The sequence below is a fragment of the Camellia sinensis genome, chromosome 2, assembly GCF_055761805.1.
Source record: "Camellia sinensis isolate YWXY chromosome 2, ASM5576180v1, whole genome shotgun sequence".
Classification (NCBI taxonomy): domain Eukaryota; kingdom Viridiplantae; phylum Streptophyta; class Magnoliopsida; order Ericales; family Theaceae; genus Camellia; species Camellia sinensis.
This window is the reverse complement of record NC_138962.1, coordinates 15,798,924-15,818,576: the sequence shown is the minus strand read 5'-3', so window position 1 is coordinate 15,818,576 and position 19,653 is coordinate 15,798,924. Positions and strand designations below refer to the sequence as shown.

The 19,653-nt window shown below is 36.6% G+C and overlaps 2 protein-coding genes and 1 long non-coding RNA gene across 4 annotated transcripts; all 3 read left to right on the top strand.

Annotated features, from left to right (window-relative positions):
• The first annotated feature begins 825 nt into the window (after nucleotides 1-825).
• On the top strand, nucleotides 826-10,416 carry LOC145819869 (uncharacterized). 2 transcript variants are annotated; one of them, XM_082913807.1, is made up of 15 exons: nucleotides 1,384-1,569; nucleotides 2,289-2,590; nucleotides 2,777-2,998; nucleotides 3,190-3,411; nucleotides 3,603-3,824; nucleotides 4,016-4,237; nucleotides 4,715-4,807; nucleotides 5,157-5,395; nucleotides 5,494-5,545; nucleotides 5,631-5,723; nucleotides 5,831-5,950; nucleotides 6,085-6,183; nucleotides 6,412-6,471; nucleotides 6,564-6,658; nucleotides 10,089-10,416. In XM_082913807.1, the coding sequence occupies exons 1-15, from the start codon at nucleotides 1,482-1,484 to the stop codon at nucleotides 10,171-10,173; spliced, it is 2,214 nt and encodes a 737-aa protein (XP_082769933.1). In that variant the 5' UTR covers nucleotides 1,384-1,481; the 3' UTR covers nucleotides 10,174-10,416. The 2 variants fall into 2 exon arrangements, with proteins under 2 accessions (XP_082769934.1, XP_082769933.1); XM_082913808.1 differs by lacking the exons at nucleotides 3,603-3,824; nucleotides 4,016-4,237 and having other exon boundaries at nucleotides 826-1,569.
• Nucleotides 7,691-8,534, top strand: LOC145819871 (uncharacterized). Its single transcript, XR_014360624.1, has 2 exons — nucleotides 7,691-7,903; nucleotides 7,941-8,534. It is a non-coding gene; the product is annotated as an uncharacterized LOC145819871 (long non-coding RNA).
• A 2,202-nt stretch (nucleotides 10,417-12,618) lies between the features above and the next one.
• On the top strand, nucleotides 12,619-16,057 carry LOC145819870 (alanine--tRNA ligase, chloroplastic/mitochondrial-like). Its single transcript, XM_082913809.1, has 6 exons — nucleotides 12,619-12,913; nucleotides 13,634-13,712; nucleotides 14,087-14,209; nucleotides 14,369-14,578; nucleotides 14,665-14,822; nucleotides 15,402-16,057. Exons 1-6 carry the CDS (start codon nucleotides 12,837-12,839, stop codon nucleotides 15,736-15,738), a joined length of 984 nt encoding a protein of 327 aa, XP_082769935.1. The 5' UTR covers nucleotides 12,619-12,836; the 3' UTR covers nucleotides 15,739-16,057.
• The last annotated feature ends 3,596 nt before the right edge of the window (nucleotides 16,058-19,653 follow it).

The following is a 19,653-nucleotide window of genomic DNA, read 5'->3' as shown; positions in this document are numbered from 1 at the left end:
GTTTAACATTTTATTATATATATAAAAAAATTATTACTAGTTGATGTGACACATTATAAAGTCCACTTCCAAAAAAAACAACACTACTTCATAATTTTATCCATTTGAATTTTAAAAAATAAAAATTAGATTTAAGATGATTTTTAAAAAAATGTTCCTCAAAATTGGATTTGTTTAGAAATGAAAATAACAATTATGATCTTGACATCTCCGCCATTTATATGTATCTTGTATTAAAAAAATTAAACATATTATAACTTTAATTCTCGAAATTTATTTTTAATAAAATTAGGCCAAGTTTGGAAACTTGACAAAAAGTTAAAAAGTCAAAAAATTATTTAAAAAGTTAAAAAGTTAATATTAAAAAATTAAAAAATTAACTAAAATATGGCATACATACACATACACCCCCTCAACTATCACTTTACTCCATTATTAATAAATTTCAATACTATCATCAATTTAAATGAAATAAATTAAAAAAATAAAACAAAATATGAAAAATTAAAAATATAATTCCGATTGCAAAAAAAAATCTGAGAGAATCTCAATTGAGACAGAGAAAGAGATGCTCTTTCTTTTCGACTTCAAATCATTGAGTTCTAAAAATTATGAAATATGTTCGATGATTTCTACGCAAACAAAGGGAGGAAAATCAACAAATAAATAACATATTTATCAACCCACATTCCAACAGCACTCGTACTCAGATTAGTTACCCAAAAGTTACACCTTATTAGCTTAGCTAACAATTTTTTCAACACACATTCCAACGGCCCTCTCTACTTTAACTATTTCCTTCAAAATATTAATAAATACAAGCACAGGGAAAGAGAGACAGAGGGGCAGAGACCCAGAGATTCGTCTGCGATGGTGATTAGGTCGGCGTCGATCGTCCTCGTTGCGTTCTCGTCCGCCGTCGATCGTGACTCGTTTAGCGTCGATTCTCCTCCTCCGGCTCGATCGTCCTCCTCTGGCGTTGATTTTCCTCCTCCGGCTTGGCCCTCCTCCTCCGGCATTGATCGTGAGTTGTCCAGCGTCGATCGTCGTTCGTAAGCAAAGCTTGGAGTGCTCGAAAGAAACTAATAAAAAATTGAGAGGCTACTGAACAGCGCCTCGTCTTCCCTGGCGAGGCACTGTAGCTGAAAATCAAAGTAGCTAGCCACCGGCGAGGCTGCTGGAGATGAATTTTCTGCTTTTAGCTAGCTATAGTAACAAAAATAGAGGAATAGAGAGGCTTCTGGAAGATTGGAAAAACCATATCAAAATTCCTAATTCCTTAATCAATCATTCCTTAATTAACTAATTCCTTAATTGATCAAATTTCTTTCAAAATTCCCGCAATCTCTCTCTCTCCCTCTCTAAATGCATTTCAAAATTCCCGCAATCTCTCTCTCTCCCTCTCTAAATGCATATATATATATATATATATATATATTCGCATACACACAGCTATTCAGTACGCTGTTGTAGTTGTTGCAATGGAGAATTTCTTTTTGCTGATTTTCTTGTTGCTGATTTTCTTGTCGCTGCTTATGATATTTCTTCAGAGGATGATTCGACTTTCAGGTTCTCCTTTTATCTTAGGTCCATATCCATGTTTTTGTTTGTTTTTCAATTCAGTGTAAGTTTTTACAAAAAAGTACAGTGAATAATTAAAGTCTTAAAACTCTTTTAGGAATTTGTAATAATTTTCTAAAACTACCATTGAATGGTAATTTCTCTTAAAAAGTATATGAATGAAAGATGAATATAAACATACATGTTCATCGAGTTTTAAATTTTTGAATAAGTTTGATTTGTCACATGATAATTTTTAGTTTCATCGACAGTTGTGTTTAAGTAATGCATGTGACCACGTTGCTGATTCATTCCTCGATATGGTGGATGCGAGATGTTCAATTTTTTTTTTTTTTAATCGGTAAAAAAAAAATTATTGATAAATTTAGACAGTAAAAAGTTTACATCGCCAAATACATCAATAAAAAAAGAAGCTTGGTGACCAACAATGTTTGAGTTGGTGTGTGTATTTTTGAAGGTTTTTGCAAGAAGTTCCATTAGAGATGCTGGTCTAAATTTTGTGCTCCTCTGTTTCTGTTTGTAATGTTATCGAAAATAAAAAATTAATGAATCTGTTTAAATTGTATTACATTTCTGTGCACGCATATGTTTATGAATTGCATATATACCTGTCCAATATCTTTGTTCTTGGATTTGTTTTTTATTTTTTTATTTTTGGTATGATTTTCTTGGATTTTATGCGTACATGTAACATGCATTTGAAGTAGTTGGTGGGAGAAAATTAGAAGGGCGTAAATCTTCCTCGGGAAAATCCGGTGTGGGCTCCTCTTCACACCCTGGTTATAATGTTAAGAACACGACACTTCGTGCATCACTGAACAAAGATGTAACACCTGATAATAATCAAAATGCCATGAGAGCGCCTCAAGCAAATTGTGACAAAGTAAGAAAGTCAAATATGTCCAAGGAATCTACTGCTAAGACTCGGGATTTGACTTTTAAATCTGGATGTGGAAGTAAAATCATTGCTGCCGCAAAGTCAGCCCACCTGGAAACTGCAAAATCAAAGGTGAGAAGCTGCAACATTTTGATTAATGACACCAAACTAGGCATATTTACTTCTGTTTGAAATCCATCTATTCACCTTCAATCTGCTACTTAGTTTTCAATCCTGAATAAGTTCAGCAGACTAAACACTTGGCATATTTAGTCCAGAATCATGGTTAGTCAGCTGAATTATGCATAAAATTTTCAGGCTAACAAAGTTGTGCATTCTAAAGCCACGAGGCTACATAGAGTCAATGCACAAGATTCTGTGACTGGTGCTACAAAAGCAAATGACAAAGTGGGAGTCAACAAGTATAATAGACTCGGAAATGGTAAAGAGAATGTTACGAGTCAGAGACCCAACACCGGAGCTGGAGGCACGGTTCAGCAGGTTCAGATAGTGACAAAGCAAAAGAGTATTGTTCCAAAGGTATATCAATTGTTAGTTAATTGATCTCTCATGTGTTGTTTTCAATATAATTTACTTTTGTTTGAAATCCATGTATTCACCTTCAATCTGCTACTTAGTTTTCAATCCTGAATAAGTTCAGCAGACTAAACACTTGGCATATTTAGTCCAGAATCATGGTTAGTCAGCTGAATTATGCATAAAAATTTCAGGTTAACAAAGTTGTGCATTCTAAAGCCACGAGGCTACATGGAGTCAATGCACAAGATTCTGTGACTGGTGGTACAAAAGCAAATGACAAAGTGGGAGTCAACAAGTATAATGGACTCGGAAATGGTAAAGAGAATGTTACGAGTCAGAGATCCAACACCGGAGCTGGAGGCACGGTTCAGCAGGTTCAGATACTGACAGAGCAAAACAGTACTGTTCCAAAGGTATATCAATTGTTAGTTAATTGATCTCTCATGTCCTGTTTTCAATATAATTTACTTCTGTTTGAAATCCATCTATTCACCTTCAATCTGCTACTTAGTTTTCAATCCTGAATAAATTCAGCAGACTAAACACTTGGCATATTTAGTCCAGAATCATGGTTAGTCAGCTGAATTATGCATAAAATTTTCAGGTTAACAAAGTTGTGCATTCTAAAGCCACGAGGCTACATGGAGTCAATGCACAAGATTCTGTGACTGGTGGTACAAAAGCAAATGACAAAGTGGGAGTCAACAAGTATGATAGACTCGGAAATGGTAAAGAGAATGTTGCGAGTCAGAGACCCAACACCGAAGCTGGAGGCACGGTTCAGCAGGTTCAGATAGTGACAAAGCAAAAGAGTATTGTTCCAAAGGTATATCAATTGTTAGTTAATTGATCTCTCATGTGTTGTTTTCAATATAATTTACTTTTGATTGAAATCCATGTATTCACCTTCAATTTGCTACTTAGCTTTCAATCCTGAATAAGTTCAGCAGACTAAACACTTGGCATATTTAGTCCAGAATCATGGTTAGTCAGCTGAATTATGCATAAAAATTTCAGGTTAACAAAGTTGTGCATTCTAAAGCCACGAGGCTACATGGAGTCAATGCACAAGATTCTGTGACTGGTGGTACAAAAGCAAATGACAAAGTGGGAGTCAACAAGTATAATGGACTCGGAAATGGTAAAGAGAATGTTACGAGTCAGAGATCCAACACCGGAGCTGGAGGCACGGTTCAGCAGGTTCAGATACTGACAGAGCAAAAGAGTACTGTTCCAAAGGTATATCAATTGTTAGTTAATTGATCTCTCATGTCCTGTTTTCAATATAATTTACTTCTGTTTGAAATCCATCTATTCACCTTCAATCTGCTACTTAGTTTTCAATCTTGAATAAGTTCAGCAGACTAAACACTTGGCATATTAAGTCCACAAACATTTTTTTAAACAAAAAAAATCAGAACCAAAGAAACATATATTTACATGTATTTGAAGAACACAATTATAGAATTCCACCACTTAATAAACTAATTTGCGAGAGACCATTGAGGATCTACTGTGATAATTCTGGCAGCTGTGTTCTTCTCTAAGCACAACATTAATGTAAACATTAAAAAATAAAATGAAAGGGTGAGAAATGCCCATGCCAGCTGAATATATTACTTCGGAATATGATTCTATGTAATGAGTATTATTATTTATTACTTACAAGTTATAAGTTTGTCCACCATTTGGTAGTCTAACATGTTGGATATGTAGACACAAGACCCAGAAATCGCCGAAAACATAGATACAGTAGTTGCTCCTCCGAGGAAGAACGTTGTTGAACCAGTCGATCAGTGGGCTTTTCTGGTAATTTCTGGTTCTTCATTTTCTTCGTGGTTTACTTGTTGATTCGCTAATCTCAACCCGCATTGATTATTGGTTGGTTTGAATCTTGGAAATGATTGAACTCACTAGTGTTTCTTATAATTTTGAAGAAAAAAATTTATAGGTTTTTTTTTTTTCCCTGTTGATTGCTTATTTTTTGATCTGGGAATGGTATATTCACTTCAATATGTTATGGATTCTTGATCTTGGTCTGTTTGGGTTCATGTTTAAAGCTAGGTTTTGATCTTCTTGAAATTAATTATTTCTTTGAATCTTTTGTTTTTTTTTTTGTCTCATACTATTGACCCCCTTTTTCCTCTTTCTTTTCCAGCCTAAGCTTCTTACGATACCGAAGGGCTCAGATCAGACAGATGAGAAACAATCAGAAGATGTTGGTGATGATGATGATGATAAGAAGGGGATGAAATGGGCATTGCCAGGACTGCAACAACCTAAGGTGTCCGAAACACTGATTTCTTCTTCGTTCTTTCCATCAGATTTTTTCGTGATATCAGAGAGTTTAGGTTTGGATTTGCATGTTTCGTCTTCATTAGATGGCAGCCATGGAAGGTTGGTTATAATAATTTGATTAATTTTTATTCTCTTATTTCTTCTTTCAATCGTTTCAATTTGGATCCTAATTGGGTTTGCTTTGAATTATTTTCTAGCTTCACTATTTCAAACAGGACTTCTGGTGGTGGTCACAAAAGCCGACGAAATGTAAGCATTTTTTTTTCTATTTCTAAAATGAAAAATGGACCTGTGTTTTTTTTTTTATTTTTAATATTCATTTTTTTCAATGTAGAGCTCTGAATCATCTGGGACCTTTGGTGGAAGTCGTTGGAAGAAGAAGCAACTCAAAGCAACCTACCAAAAACCCTTCAAGCTTCGAACAGAGGTGTGTGTTTATGGTTTTGTGAAATTGACTTTTGCTTTTAAATCCTTCTGTCTTTGCCTCAATTTACTTGAAATCATGTTAATTTTGGTGATTGATTTTTATTGCAGCAAAGGGGGAGATACAAGGAGGAAGAATTTGTCAAGAAATTACAACAAATGATGATGGAGGAGGAAAAGCAACGGATACCAATTACACAAGGTCTCCCATTGACAACAGATGAGCCAGAGGTAATTCCATTTAATTTGAGGAGAAAAAAGATGGAAGTTTCGCTGTGTTGTACAAATGTTTCTATCTCTAATTTCATATGTAATATTTTGTTGAAATGTGTAGCATGAATATATGCTTTTTGATGGTATTACAGTGCTTAGTAAAACCTGCCGTCAAAGAAATCACAAGACCGGTTGATTTGGTGCTGCATAGCGATGTGAGGGCTGTGAAGCGTGCTGAGTTTGACCAACAGGTGTATTTTTAACTTTCTTTAAATATTTTTACTCAGGGTTTTCATGTATTAATCAATTGTTTTGGGCATAATGACCATAACTTCACTCACCTATCACATACAGAGTAGGCATTATGTCATTACTATAGTCTTTACCATTCACTCACGTTCTCGCGCATATTACATAGCAATAATGAAATCCCCTTTATTGAATTACCTTTTAATTTTGCTTCTGTGATTGCATATTAGCTGGCTAAGAAGATGAGCCTTGTTGAACAGTACAGGGAGAAAAGGGAAAGACAACAAAAGGTACATGACAGAAAAAACCTTATGGGTGTGTTTTGGTGATATTATTGGTAGTTTACTGATATATGTGTGCATGTTGGATTTTGCTCCTGTAGTTAGCAGAAGAAGAGGAAATCAGGAGACTAAGAAAGGAGCTCATTCCAAGAGCTCAACTCATGCCCTATTTCGACAGGCCTTTCATCCCTAGAAGGTATCGGATAAAATCTAGAATTTTTAAAAACTTCTTTTGCTATACATGGTTTTCCATTTGAATATGGATAACCAAAAAATCTACTAAATAGAGAAATTATCTAGTAGGTTTGGCCTATAGGACACATGGTGTGTCTTTTCAATATTAGAAAAACATATGATCCACTTGTTTCTATTTTCTATACAAGAAGATATCATGTCTATTTTGGTGGGCGCGGAAAGCTGAACCTGCCAAATTACTTCTCCTACTAAAGACTTCAAATAGACCCTCTTCTTCAAATGATTCTTAAAAAGCAATATGTAGTTTGTATACATTGCTTTCTTTCTTCTTTTTTTATATACATTTTTTTCCCCTCAGTGTCACTGTAGCTGCAACTTTTCCAGCATATTTTATTGATCAGGTGTTGTTTGGATCTCCAATTTTGTAAAATATACCTCAAATCTAGAAGTTTTCTAATGCATCATTTGACTGGCACAAGTGGTGTAAACATAACTGTTAGAATTTACCATAAACCTACCACCACTACCACCTCACCTACTCCACTAAACCTAACCCACTACACCACTACCACCTCCACTTCACCTACTCTCCAACCACTACCACCTCCACTTCACCTACTCTCCACCTACTCCCAAACACACTCCTATATAATAGGAATCCTTGTAATTGTAATAGATACAACACAATACATCAATCAATAATACATTTCTCTAAAATAAAAGAGCTGGTTTAAAACCTAGTATTTTCGCTTCTCCGGCGGGCGGCAACCTCACCTTAGCCGCCCGCCGGACCTCAACCTATTCCGCTGATAAAATCAACAAAGATTTGTGCAACTGTAGTCATGTGTGAGGCTGATGGAGAAGAATTCTTCACCTCATATGACGAGACAGTCTGGAACTGGAAACATTGCAACATTCTGCTCTGGAATTCTGCAGCAGCTAGATTATAGCTTGGTTGAGTGCCAAGCTTTGGTTCTTCCACCCACTCTTGAACTTGCCCAGCAAAGTGTGAAGGTTCATGCTTGTGTTGGAGGGACTAGTGTGCGCGAAGATCAGCGCATTCTCTCCAGTGGGGTTCATGTTGTTGTTGGTACTCCTGGTCGTGTGTTTGACATGTTGCGGAGACAATCACTTCGCCCTGTTTACATCAAAATGTTTGTCTTGGATGAAGCTGATGAAATGCTGTCACGAGATTTTTAAAAATCAGATCTATGATATTTTCCAGTTGCTGCCACCCAAAATCCAGGTTGGGGTGTTCTCAGTTGCTGTCACCCAAAATCCAGGTTGGGGTGTTCTCTGCCACAATGCCACCAGAGGCTCTTGAAATCACCAGGAAATTCATGAATAAGCCTGGAAAGAGAAAAAGCTCATGCTAGGATTTGCGAAGTGATTCGCTGCAGGAATTTTGGCTTTGGATGAAACCCTTACCATACTCCACTCATTCTCTCCAACTGTTCTAACTTTTTATTTTTATTATTATTATTATTATATCAAATAATCAATGCACTCATGTTCCCCACTAACAGTGTCCACTTTTGACCCAAACCATTTTCAATCCATCATTTCTCCTTCACCTTTTGCACCCCACTCACCGACTCTCTCTCCACTTTATCACATGGGTTTGTCCCTCTCTCTCCTCCATTTGATTTCAAAAATCACTTATTTTTATTTATTTTTTCCAAGTCACTTTTCCTCTTTTTTAAATACCCCACTTTATTTTGAAACAATCGCACTGATGTTTTTCATATAATCCATCTATAAATATTTTTTATCTATTTTCTTTCTCCCTTGTTTTCTTTCATTTTATTTTTATTTTTTCAACAAAACACTCCCAAAACAAAAAAAAAAAAAACAAAAACAAAAAAAAAAAAAAACAACATTTTACAAACTTGTTATTTCTTCATGCCGGGGATCAACCCCGATCAGCATTTTACACCATAAAAAAAAAAAAATAAAAAAATAAAAAAAATAAAAATAAAAAAACACAAAACAAAACAAAACACAACCAACACAAATCGGAACAGTGGGATTTTTCTTCTCGCCTATTCCGCCGGTCTTTTCTTCTTGCCTCCGTCCTGGGCGGTCCTTGACGGTGTTGCCTCCGTGCTTCCTCGACCACCAAGCAAGTTGCCTCCTCCCTGCTCCTCCACTGCAGCATATGGTGGACCTCCAAATCGGAACATCACGGTGGCCTTCCGCTTCAGCTCCTTGTTTTCTGCCCTTAGCACGCTTATCTCTGCTCGCGCATCCTTATACATGCGTTGGAGCAGAGCCAGCTGGGAGTTTAACTGCTGCACCTCATTTGCCCTACTCTGCAGCCGGTTCGACAAGTTTGTAACCGCAGTCATGGTTTCCACACATGACTTTAATGTATACTGATTGGCTTCCACATCCGACTGCACTGCCATTCTTTGCTCCACAGACCGCATCGGAAAGTTCAGCGGAGTAAACTCCGGGGCACTCGGTTGATGTTCCAGTGCCACCGCTCCAGTTCTCTCTCTTGTTGACTCGTTGAGGTCGGGAAAGAGGGTGAGCAGACTCCGGGAAGACGAGGCCATTTTCTGGACAACAGAGTGTTACAGAATATCTCTCGTTACAGAGTATTACAGACTATCTCTCTCAGCACAAGGAACTCTCTTTCTCAGCAACACGAAGGATTTTTCAGAGGTTTCTCTCAGTTTTTTCTCAGCCTCAGCCTCTGCCTTCGTCTTGGTTATATAGCCAAGGCAGCCACGCGTATCGCGCGCCACTTGCCACCAGACGACAAACGGGCACGCCAACCAAGGCACTCACGTGCCTCGCCATCATGTCCGGCACATCTTTTTATGACTTAGGCTCGCCTTTTGATGGCACGTCTTTTTATGGATTGGGCACGCCTTTTGATGGCACGCCTTTTGAAAGATTGGGCACACCTTTTAAGGGTGCGACTTTTTAGGGGTCCGACAAGACTCTGTAAACTGTCCCGACATTGATTCCGGTTAGCTCCTTTATGGGTCCGACAAGACTCTGTAAACTGTCCCGACATTGATTCCGGTTAGTTTCTACAAGGGTCCAGCAAGACTCCGTAAACTGTCACAACAACTGTCACAACATTGTCTGCTACAACGGTCTGACATGACCCCACAAACTGTCTTCTACATCGGTCTGACACCGCCATCCAGTGTCCTCTACACCGTTATGACACCCCCATACAGTGTCCTCTACAACGTTATGACACCCCCATACAGTGTCCTCTACAACGTTATGACACCACCATCCAGTGTCTTCACCAATGGTCTGACACGACCATACAGTGTCACCTATCCTTTTTTTATTTTTATGTATTTTCTTGTTTTGTTCCTCTCTTCAAACTCAAGTTGGTTAGTTTCTATCCTCCTTGAGTTTGCGGGGGGCAATAACGATGTCCTTTGTTTGTTTCGGGTTATTTTCAGGTCGATGAAGCATTGCACCATACCTAGAGAGCCAAAGTTCCATATACCACCACAACACAAGAAGATCAAGCGTGGCATGTGTTGAGATGCTATGTTCACACACCAACAATGAAATGCAGAGAAGGAAGAAAAAATCAAGATTTTTCGTAATTCTTTTGTTGTCAGTTGCTTAATAATGCTGAACTTTTTTTTCTTCTTTATATGGTCCTCCAATATTCCTATGAAAGCAATCAATTTAATTGCAATTTTGATGAAACAAGTGATGGTAGTGTTGTATGCACAATTGTGTGCTATTTCAATGAATATTAGCTCATAACCATTCATTTCTCTAGTGTTGTTATTTGCCTTGTTTTCTTTTTTCTATCTTTGAAGCACAAGTCATGTATGCATCTTTATTTGAAGTTTTGCTCTTACCCTTTGTTTGTTTGAGCATTTTTTAGATACGTGTTGGTTAGACTAATCACATAGAAATCCAAACAAAGCCTATATATTTAATTAGCACAACCTCAATATACACATTTTGCTGACTTCTTCTAGTGTACGACATGGTAAACTTGGGTAGTTAGGACTTATAATGAAGTTTAGTTCACACCACCTTCAAAAAAAGTAAAGGTGGTGATTAATATGCTTGTGACCTTTCTAATTCACTCTCTCTTGAAAAGTTTGATCCTTGTATACTCGTGGCATTTCCTATCAACTCTATAGAAGAACTTCATAAGACTTTTTAGAGAAAATGAATGTTTGGTATATGTTCATCTAAGAAGTCCTTTAAAATCATAAAGTGCTTTTGTGCTTTCACCATGTAAATACACATTTGGTGACAAAATCTCAAATGTATTGAAATGACTTTCATCAAGCATTCTCCTTTACAAAACTTAATTTAAAAATACAATAATTGTGAAGGGAAAAAAACACAGGATAAAATAACGACATCCATACTAATAGATGCCGTTATTGTGTATCCAATTGTAACACCTATGAGATTACCATACTGAGCTATTCCACATAGCTTCACCTGGATGCCTCTTGAGAAAAACAGAAATGACCCAAATCCATGAATATTTGAAATTTCTACCTTTACCCATATCATAGTTTCAACAACAATAAAACTAATAACCAATCTAAAAATCAGAGGCAATCTTTATATGATTAGATTCTGTGTTTCTAAAAATCGGACATAATTTTCATATGATAAGTTTATGTGTTTCTAGACTTTTTCATTAATAAAATGATGGAATTGAAATTTGAGAGGTGGGGCTACCCCTCTATTACAGCCCATCCCATTTTATTTGCTTTTGTGTTGGAAAAATGTGAGGTGCCTTCAGATGGTGTTCCCATGTGGGTTCATGACAGACCTGTCACTGGCTAACTGATTGTCTAACTGATCCAAACACCCATGTCTTCATCCCAGATGCTTCCTCTGTGTGGTATTGCCAACGAATTTGATTTACTGTCAATCTGTATTCTATAATTCTGAAAGTAGTTTGGGACAACACTAAAAACATACCTATAAAACCCATGAAGAAAAACACCTTTACGGAGTGTTCTTTCTTTGGCCATCACATCATTCACCAAACTTAAAATTTTCCCTCAGTCACCAAGTTATATTCAATCATAATTGAAAATGGGAAAAATGAACAGTAAGAGAACCAAATGTTGATCAGCAAATTTGTATAAACAGAAATGAACCAGAAAATGGCAAGAGAAGAAAACGAAGGGGAACAGAAAGAGAATGGGAATAGAGACAGAAATCTTACCTTGCACAGATAAAAGCCTCAGGTTTGGTATAGCTTTGAAGTAGCTCTGTTTCACCAAATAATAAACCATGAACCAGAAACAGAAATGATGATAAACCAGAAACCATGAAGCAACAATTTAAATTTGAAGCATAGAGAGAAAGAGAGAGAGGGAGAGAAGTACCAAAGAGCTCCAATCGAGGTTCGAAGCAGAGAGAGAAAGTGGGTGGGTGGTGGTGGAGGGTTGCGAATTGAAGCCACTGAGAGAGAAGGGGGGAGATAAAGAAGAGGAACAAAGATGGAGATAGAGATAAGGAGAGAATGGAAGGAGACGTGCAACAGAGAGATAAAGATGGAATGGGGAGAGACGTGGTAGGTGGGAGAGGGAGAGAGCACCAAGTGTTTGGGCGGGAATTAAAGCATATCTCAACCATCTATATTTATCACAATTAATCTGAGCCCTTAAAATGAAATGTATCTCTGATACATTTTACATATTTTCAAAAATCGTTCTGCTTTATTATATAGATATATACTATTTTAAGCAAATGTATGATATGGAGTTATAAACACTTACCTTGGATAAAAAAATTATTTTCAAAAGGCACTGATGCACATCTCGTAATTGGGCTGGTTAACATATTGGCATGATGTCTGATGATTACCAAATGTATGATTCATTAATCTAGTAATTGACTGGTTTTTCATTAATGTGTGTCGTAGTTTCCATCTTCTTTTTTGCCCCCGTTGTTCGCCTTTTGATGGGTATGTGTCTCTTGGTTTTGGTCTACAAGGTCTGCTAATGGAATGCAATGATGTGGTCTTATTCATTTTGTTATTAATGAACATGTGTATATTACAGATGTTCTTTCGAATGCAATTTTGAGCCACTTTAACATCATCATCATCATATTTTGCTGAGGTACCCTGTGCCACAACTTCCCAAAGATGCATACGCGCAAATGATGTTGAGATTGTAGGTCGAACATCTAGACATCATACATTCTTTGAGATGCTTGGAAACTTCAATTTTGGAGATTACTTCAAGAAGGAAGCAATTAAATGGGCATGGGAGCTTACTACCTTGGAGTATGTATGAGTAATTTTATTGTGACACTAAAGTCTAGACTGATAATTCTCTTGTCTTCACACTCCTTTTGTTGATTGAATATGTCTATTTTTAATTTGTTTTTTTCCCTTCATTGGCATGCCATAAATCTCAACATCCTTATTTCAAGTTGGCACCTCTTATGAAGTTTTATGTTTCTCAATAGGTACCAGGCCTATAAAATTTCTGATAAAAACTGGTTTTTAAGTCATACAAGCAGTATTTTTTGAATAATATTTCCACAATTTTATGTGTACAATCAATGCCTGGAATTATTTATGACCTTAAAATATTATGAGTATCAATTCACTATATAAGATGTAACCATTCTAGTGGCTGCAAGTAGTTGTAGTTTCAAAGGCACATCCTTGGACAGTGTTTGTTGTGGGATGACACTGTTGTTAGCAATGGGAAAAAAGCAGCAGTCAAAACTGTAAATATTTTGGGATCCATACTAGTAGTGAAGAGTGCGAAGTACATGTGCACATCAGCCAAACAGACCCTAAAGTCAAGCATAAATGCCTTTTTTGGGGGGCGTAGGTTCCAATATGTTAGTACCAGATGTTGGTCAATACAGAGGATCTTACTAAAAGGATGGGTTTTCATAATTTTTTTTGAATAAATTTTTTCCTCGTCGTAGCTATGAATTTGTGATTGTTTCCCTGAGCAAGAAGAATGAAAGTTATTTTTTAATTGCGCAGGTTTGGATTGCCAGCTGAAAGAGTATGGGTAAGTGTTTATGAAGATGATGATGAAGCATTTGAAATGTGGCATGACGAGGTAAGCAGACAAGAACTTTAATCATATTGTTGTACTTATAGTCTAATATATCTTTTGTAATTTTCTCTGCTTGCGTATCTGATCATTAAAATTGTTTTCCATGTAAAGAGATGTCTAGCTATCCAAATTCATGCCAAAGAGGCTTGTCATGAATGTTTCCAAAATTTTCATACCCTTGTTAAAATCACTCTTCATGGTCATTCAAGTTACAAATATGCACTTGCCTGCTAAGCCCAAGGTGTCCATTTGAGACTTTTTTGTTCTTCACTTCTTGGGGACTGTATACTTCCACGTGAGAGTTCTTTAACTGATAGCTTCCAGATATAAATGATATGTGAAATTAACTTCATAAATCTGGTTCTTGCCTCGTGGAGATTGAAGGACTGATCAATAGCTGGATTGAGGACTCTACACTTCTGCAAACTAAAGTGATGCCTCTAACTGATGCTAAAAATGCTGGGGTTATTGCAATGTTCGGAGAAAAATATGGAGAACAGGTTCAAGTTTCTATAAAATCTTTTCTTTTGTACTTCTGAGTTCTGACAGAAAATGGTGTTAAAATATACGCTCATTTCACAACAGATAAATGCTGTAACTTATGGAACATACTTTTACATAGGATTTGATTTTTCCTTCAAATACTGTGATTATTTTAGGTACGTGTTGTAGAGGTTCCAGGTGTATCCATGGAACTATGTGGTGGCACTCATGTCAGCAGTACTTCTGAAATACATGGCTTCAAAATAATCTCAGAACAGGGGATTGCGTCTGGAATCATACGTATAGAAGCCGTTGCTGGTGAAGCTTTTATCGAATACATCAATGCTAGAGATAACTACATGAAACAGCTCTGCTCTACTCTCAAAGTATGTTTTCTTCTGTAATCTTTTTGCTAAATAGAGAACACCTTATTGTTTCCAATGTTCTCATTATTAAAATTCATTCTGCAAAGGTGAAAGCTGAAGATGTACCAGCCAGGGTAGAAACACTATTGGAGGAATTGCGAATGGCAAGAAATGAAATTTCAGCTATTCGTGCTAAAGCAGCAGTTCACAGAGCCTCAATCATCGCAAACAATGTATTGCTTGTGGGAAATTCTAAAAATATCAGGTATTAAATTAACTTCTGTAGTTCCATCTATGTTAGAGAGTAGAAATTTTGGATCAACTATGCATCTATGATAAAGAGCACACGAAATCATTCAAACTTGTAAAGAATAGCTTGTTACAGAGTCTTGGAAAAAACACACCCTAAAGTTAGCTCAGCATGAGGTGCCTTCAGATTTATATACTGCACATTACTTTTGTACCCAGTCAACGTGGAATTTCGCTTCACACCTCTTCCCTCACACCAGTGTGCTCGCTTGGCAGCACCCACCATGTACAAGCCAGGGATATGCACCCTACCCATCCCTAGTTCTCTGGCTCTGATACCATATGTTATATCACCATTAGTCCCCAAAGCTTAGGCTATTAGAAAATGAGCCCAACAATGTGTATTAAGCTATTCAACATAGCTAACTCGCACCGCCATCATTCAGACAACTCAACCTAAACCCAAGCACAGAAAAGAACAAAAACAAAAACAAAAAAAATTGACATTAACAAGTCTTGATATTATTTCCCCTTTGGAGTTCTAAAAGAGCATTCTATGAATAATACAGTTGCTTTCTGGAAAATTACTTTACAGGGTGCTGGTTGAGTGCATGGATGATACAGATGCTGATTCACTGAAGAGTGCAGCCGACTACCTAGTGGATACATTAGAAGATCCAGCAGCTGTGATTTTGGGCTCATGTTCTGGTGAAGGCAAGGTAAGTTTAATCGCTGCATTCTCACTGGGGGTGGTTGGCATGGGAGTTCAAGCAGGGAAATTTATCGGGCCTATAGCGAAGTTATGCGGTGGAGGAGGGGGTGGCAGGCCTAATTTTGCTCAGGCAGGTGGTAGAAAACCTGAGAATTTGTCGAATGCCTTCGAAAAAGCTCGATCCGAGCTTGTTTCTATTTTATCAGCAAAAGCTAGCTGAAATTCATTAGGCTGTCCCAAAAGCTAGGAGAATCATTATTCTGTGAAGCTTTTATAGATTCCAGTTATGCAACTGCTTAGGCAATTATCACATCCCAACATAGCAATAGCATCGAACCCTTTTCTCTTTTTATTTTTATTTTTATTTTTTTATTTCTGTTTCTTTTGGTTGGGGGAAGAGGGCAAGTAGAAAATTTGTAAAGTTCATCATATAGCATTGGTATTATTTGGTCAAACAATGTAATTTTGCTATGTTCATGGCTTAATGTGAGCCAATTGTACATAATAATCAAAAGTTTTGGGCTTTAGTACTTCAAAAATGACTGTTAGCCTGACTGGAAGAGGAAAAATATTTGCTAGTTTGGAAATAGTATTAATTCTTCTGCTTGTGATTAGTTTCAACTGTCAACGATTATTAGATTAATTTTTTGTTAGAAATATGACAGTAAAAAGCATGTCGAAGATGATAGTACATGACAAGAACATGGTTGAAGATAACGAGATTGTGCTTCTCTTTCTCAATATAGAGATAATCGCCCTCGCCAACCACATATACGTAGCATTAGGGTAAGAGGTCACAGTATCCCAACACACCACAGTGTGTTGACCTTTGTTTCCATTTTTACCTCTACTTTTAGCTAGTGTGTGCGGCTTATGCATACCTTTGTGGACACTTTCGTGTGCTTTGGAGCAGATGGTGTTTTCACAAATTTTTAAATGTTCCATGCCCTCTGAACTTCCCAGTTTTATATCTGCTCTTCACTCCATGCATATCAGGGCCATTTGAAGCTGGAAAAGCAATTATTTATGAAGTTGTTTATATAATTCCTATCTCTCTCTCTGAATCATCCAGATCTGTTGGGATAAGTATCAGATTTCTGACACACCTAACCTGATCCATGTATGACGGGGAATGAACCGTTATTAATATTAACATGTATAGTTCAATTGTTTACTGCCATTTTGTTTTTAAATTAATGTTTTAAGTTCGAATCCCTGACATGGAGGTATGGCTGATTAAACAAAAAAAAAATATATATATATGGTCTAAAGGTTAAGCACAAATATCTCTCAACATATTGTGTTCAGCGTGTATTTCTGCTTGTAGTTTATACTCAGTTATGGTCAAATTTGAATAGCTAATGTTTTCCAGCACATTAAGATAAGGATAATTAATAATTTTGCTAGAACTAAAGAAAGACAAAAAGAATCACATGCTTTATTCCACAGCCCACCTTAATTGTTCTTGCTTGATAAGATCAATTTTTTAGCTTTGTTCCTTTCTCTCCCCTCATTGACAAGATAAGCAATCATTTCACATCTCATGCTTTGCTTTGACATCTCATGTTTTGTTTTCGTATTGTTCTTAACTTCACAAGGTGCATTATTGATCATGTTTTGTTTTCATATTGTTCTTAACTTCACAAGGTGCATCCCCCACCCCCCCCCCCCCCCCTTTCACAAGGTGCATTATTGATCATGTTTTGTTTTCATATTGTTCTTAACTTCACAAGGTGCATCCCCCCCCCCCCCCCCCCCCCCAAACCTCTCTTCTAAAATCTCCACTTAACTATTGTCACATTGAGTCCAATAAAACATGATAAAAATACCATCTCCTAGTTGGTAATTGCATTTAAAAGAAAAAAACGATGATAGAGAATTTGCAAATCATGAGGCTCATGCATACTTCAAGGTTATAATGTTCATTTTGACCCAAAAGCACCGGTTACCGAATAAAGGTTAGATGTAATGGTGATCAAACGATTTTTATCAGTGTTCAGTTAAAAGTGTGTCACCAATACTCTTTGAATTACAAATGTGGTTCTCATAAATAAAAAAATACTAATAATTGAATGACTAGAGCCGATCTTAACTACCTCAATTGATTGGATAGGAGACAAGATCGGTTCCATCCATCATTTTGTGTGTGGTGTTATTGGTTGGGATTATAGAGTGCACATGTCACGGTGTTATTGGTTAGGAGTGTTACTGCCGCACTGGCTTTGGCAACCAGCAGCGCAGTAGTCAGGGGTGGTTCCGCACCCCCCATGTTGCCTGCAGCATAGACCTCCTGGGCACGATGCACCCCCAGCTTGACTTCCACATTGCTCTGCTGAGATTCCTAGTGTTAGTATTACTAGGATGGTGAGCAAAGAGAGAAGTGTCAAGGCCCCAACTAGACCTCATTTTGATTTTCACTTGTGTTTTGAAGTGATTTTGTTGATGTTTGAGGAAGTGGCAGGGGATGTATGGTTTATATATAGGAGGTGATGAGGCAACTGGAGAAAGCATTTTTTATGTTGCTGGAATCCTACGTGGTGGAATTGAACAGCTTTTTTTACTGAATAATTTTGGATAAATTGTAAATACACCATTTAAGATTTGTTTAAAATATGAATTGTTCATTGTGATTTTAGAAATTACATTTCATGCCTTCAAATTTCTAATCCAATAACAAATAACCTCTTTTACTATTAATAAAATATCAAGTTAATTAATAATTTTTAATGATGTTAGAAATATATTTTAATTAACAATTCAGGTAATTTTATTATTATATAAGAGAATAGTTTAAAAAGTTATTTTTTAATTAATTTTTTTAAATAACAAATTCTGACAAAAAAATATTTATAATTTTTAAAATTACATAGAACAATCCAAATTTCAGGGGTATTTGCATTTTACCGAATAATGTTTGTGTGGGACCTAATCAATGCTGATGGTGGATTTGGAGAAATATTTCTTTTCTTATCCAACCAAATCTTTGTTCAACAAAGTAAACAGAAGACCACTAGGACGACTCTTATAGCTTCCTTCCTGTTCATCAATGCTGCTGTAATTTATTTATAAGATAAAAATAATTTAAATGAATTAATTTTTTTAGAAACAAAGAGAATAGTATTTTTAACTTGAAACAGAAATATTTTTAAATTCTCTATTTATAGATTATTAGACTAAGATGACCTCTAATTTCAATCTTAATTAAGATGATAAGCTTCACAAATACATTATTTGTTTTCTTGTTAATAAAACAATCGAAATTATAATTCAAATCAACTGTATGTAGTCACGTAGATGACTAGATATCGGGTTTCTTTCAAATTGATCCTTACATAGTTTTTGATGATGCTGCTGGACCCTGATGGATAAGGTCGGGTAGATCCATGCCTCCCACACCGTTGTCCAATGGCTGGGCCTGTGGAAAAACCTGCACAAGAGTTCAACGGGGAACGGGAGTCCCCCAGCGAACCCTCTGACGAACAAGTTAGAAAGGAGAGAATGATGGAATGTCCAGAGAGAATGGTGATAAGGAACTTAACCTTCATTTTGTCTTAGAAACCTGCTTATATCCTTTGCTCATCATTTCCTTGTCTACTCCGACCTGTCATGTTAGCCGAAAGCCTATGTCTTAGCTTGCCTTGTTCATGGTGAAGCTACTCTGTCCCGACGTGAGGGGTTATCGCATTAAATGCTGCAAGGAAACCCATTAATGACTGGTGCGTGGTCCAATAACTCTGCAAGATTTTTGTCTGTTTATGTAGTTTGTTCTTCTCTTAACAAGTGTTCAGATGTTATTGGTCCTTGGTGCAACGCTGGACTTTTTAGTGTTTAAATTATGTATTGGGCTATAAGTGGTGGGCCAAAAGTCCCTATAGGCCCACCTATGTCAGTTTTTATTACCGTCACTCTTGTACTTTATCAACAAAGCGTGAATTAACCACCTTTCAAGTATTCCTTCGTAGAAAAAATTGTTGCATATCAATAGCGTACATACTTTCTATTACCATCGCTCTAATCTTGTATTCTCTTCCAAACATAAACATAAATAAAAATAAAAATATATTATTAGATATTCTTAGATTATGATATAATAGTGTTTACGTAGTACTAAATATGTTATCTTTTCTCGTAACTA

Bases quoted from the DNA above. Each gene is read 5' to 3' on its own strand.
- LOC145819869 (XM_082913807.1), top strand. From the start codon at position 1,482: ATGGAGAATTTCTTTTTGCTGATTTTCTTGTTGCTGATTTTCTTGTCG. The intron at 1,570-2,288 runs GTTCTCCTTTTA...CATTTGAAGTAG, and splicing joins GAGGATGATTCGACTTTCAG to TTGGTGGGAGAAAATTAGAA. The intron at 4,808-5,156 runs GTAATTTCTGGT...TTTCTTTTCCAG, and splicing joins TCGATCAGTGGGCTTTTCTG to CCTAAGCTTCTTACGATACC.
- LOC145819870 (XM_082913809.1), top strand. From the start codon at position 12,837: ATGCTTGGAAACTTCAATTTTGGAGATTACTTCAAGAAGGAAGCAATT. The intron at 12,914-13,633 runs GTATGTATGAGT...TTAATTGCGCAG, and splicing joins TGGGAGCTTACTACCTTGGA to GTTTGGATTGCCAGCTGAAA. The intron at 14,823-15,401 runs GTATTAAATTAA...ATTACTTTACAG, and splicing joins GGAAATTCTAAAAATATCAG to GGTGCTGGTTGAGTGCATGG.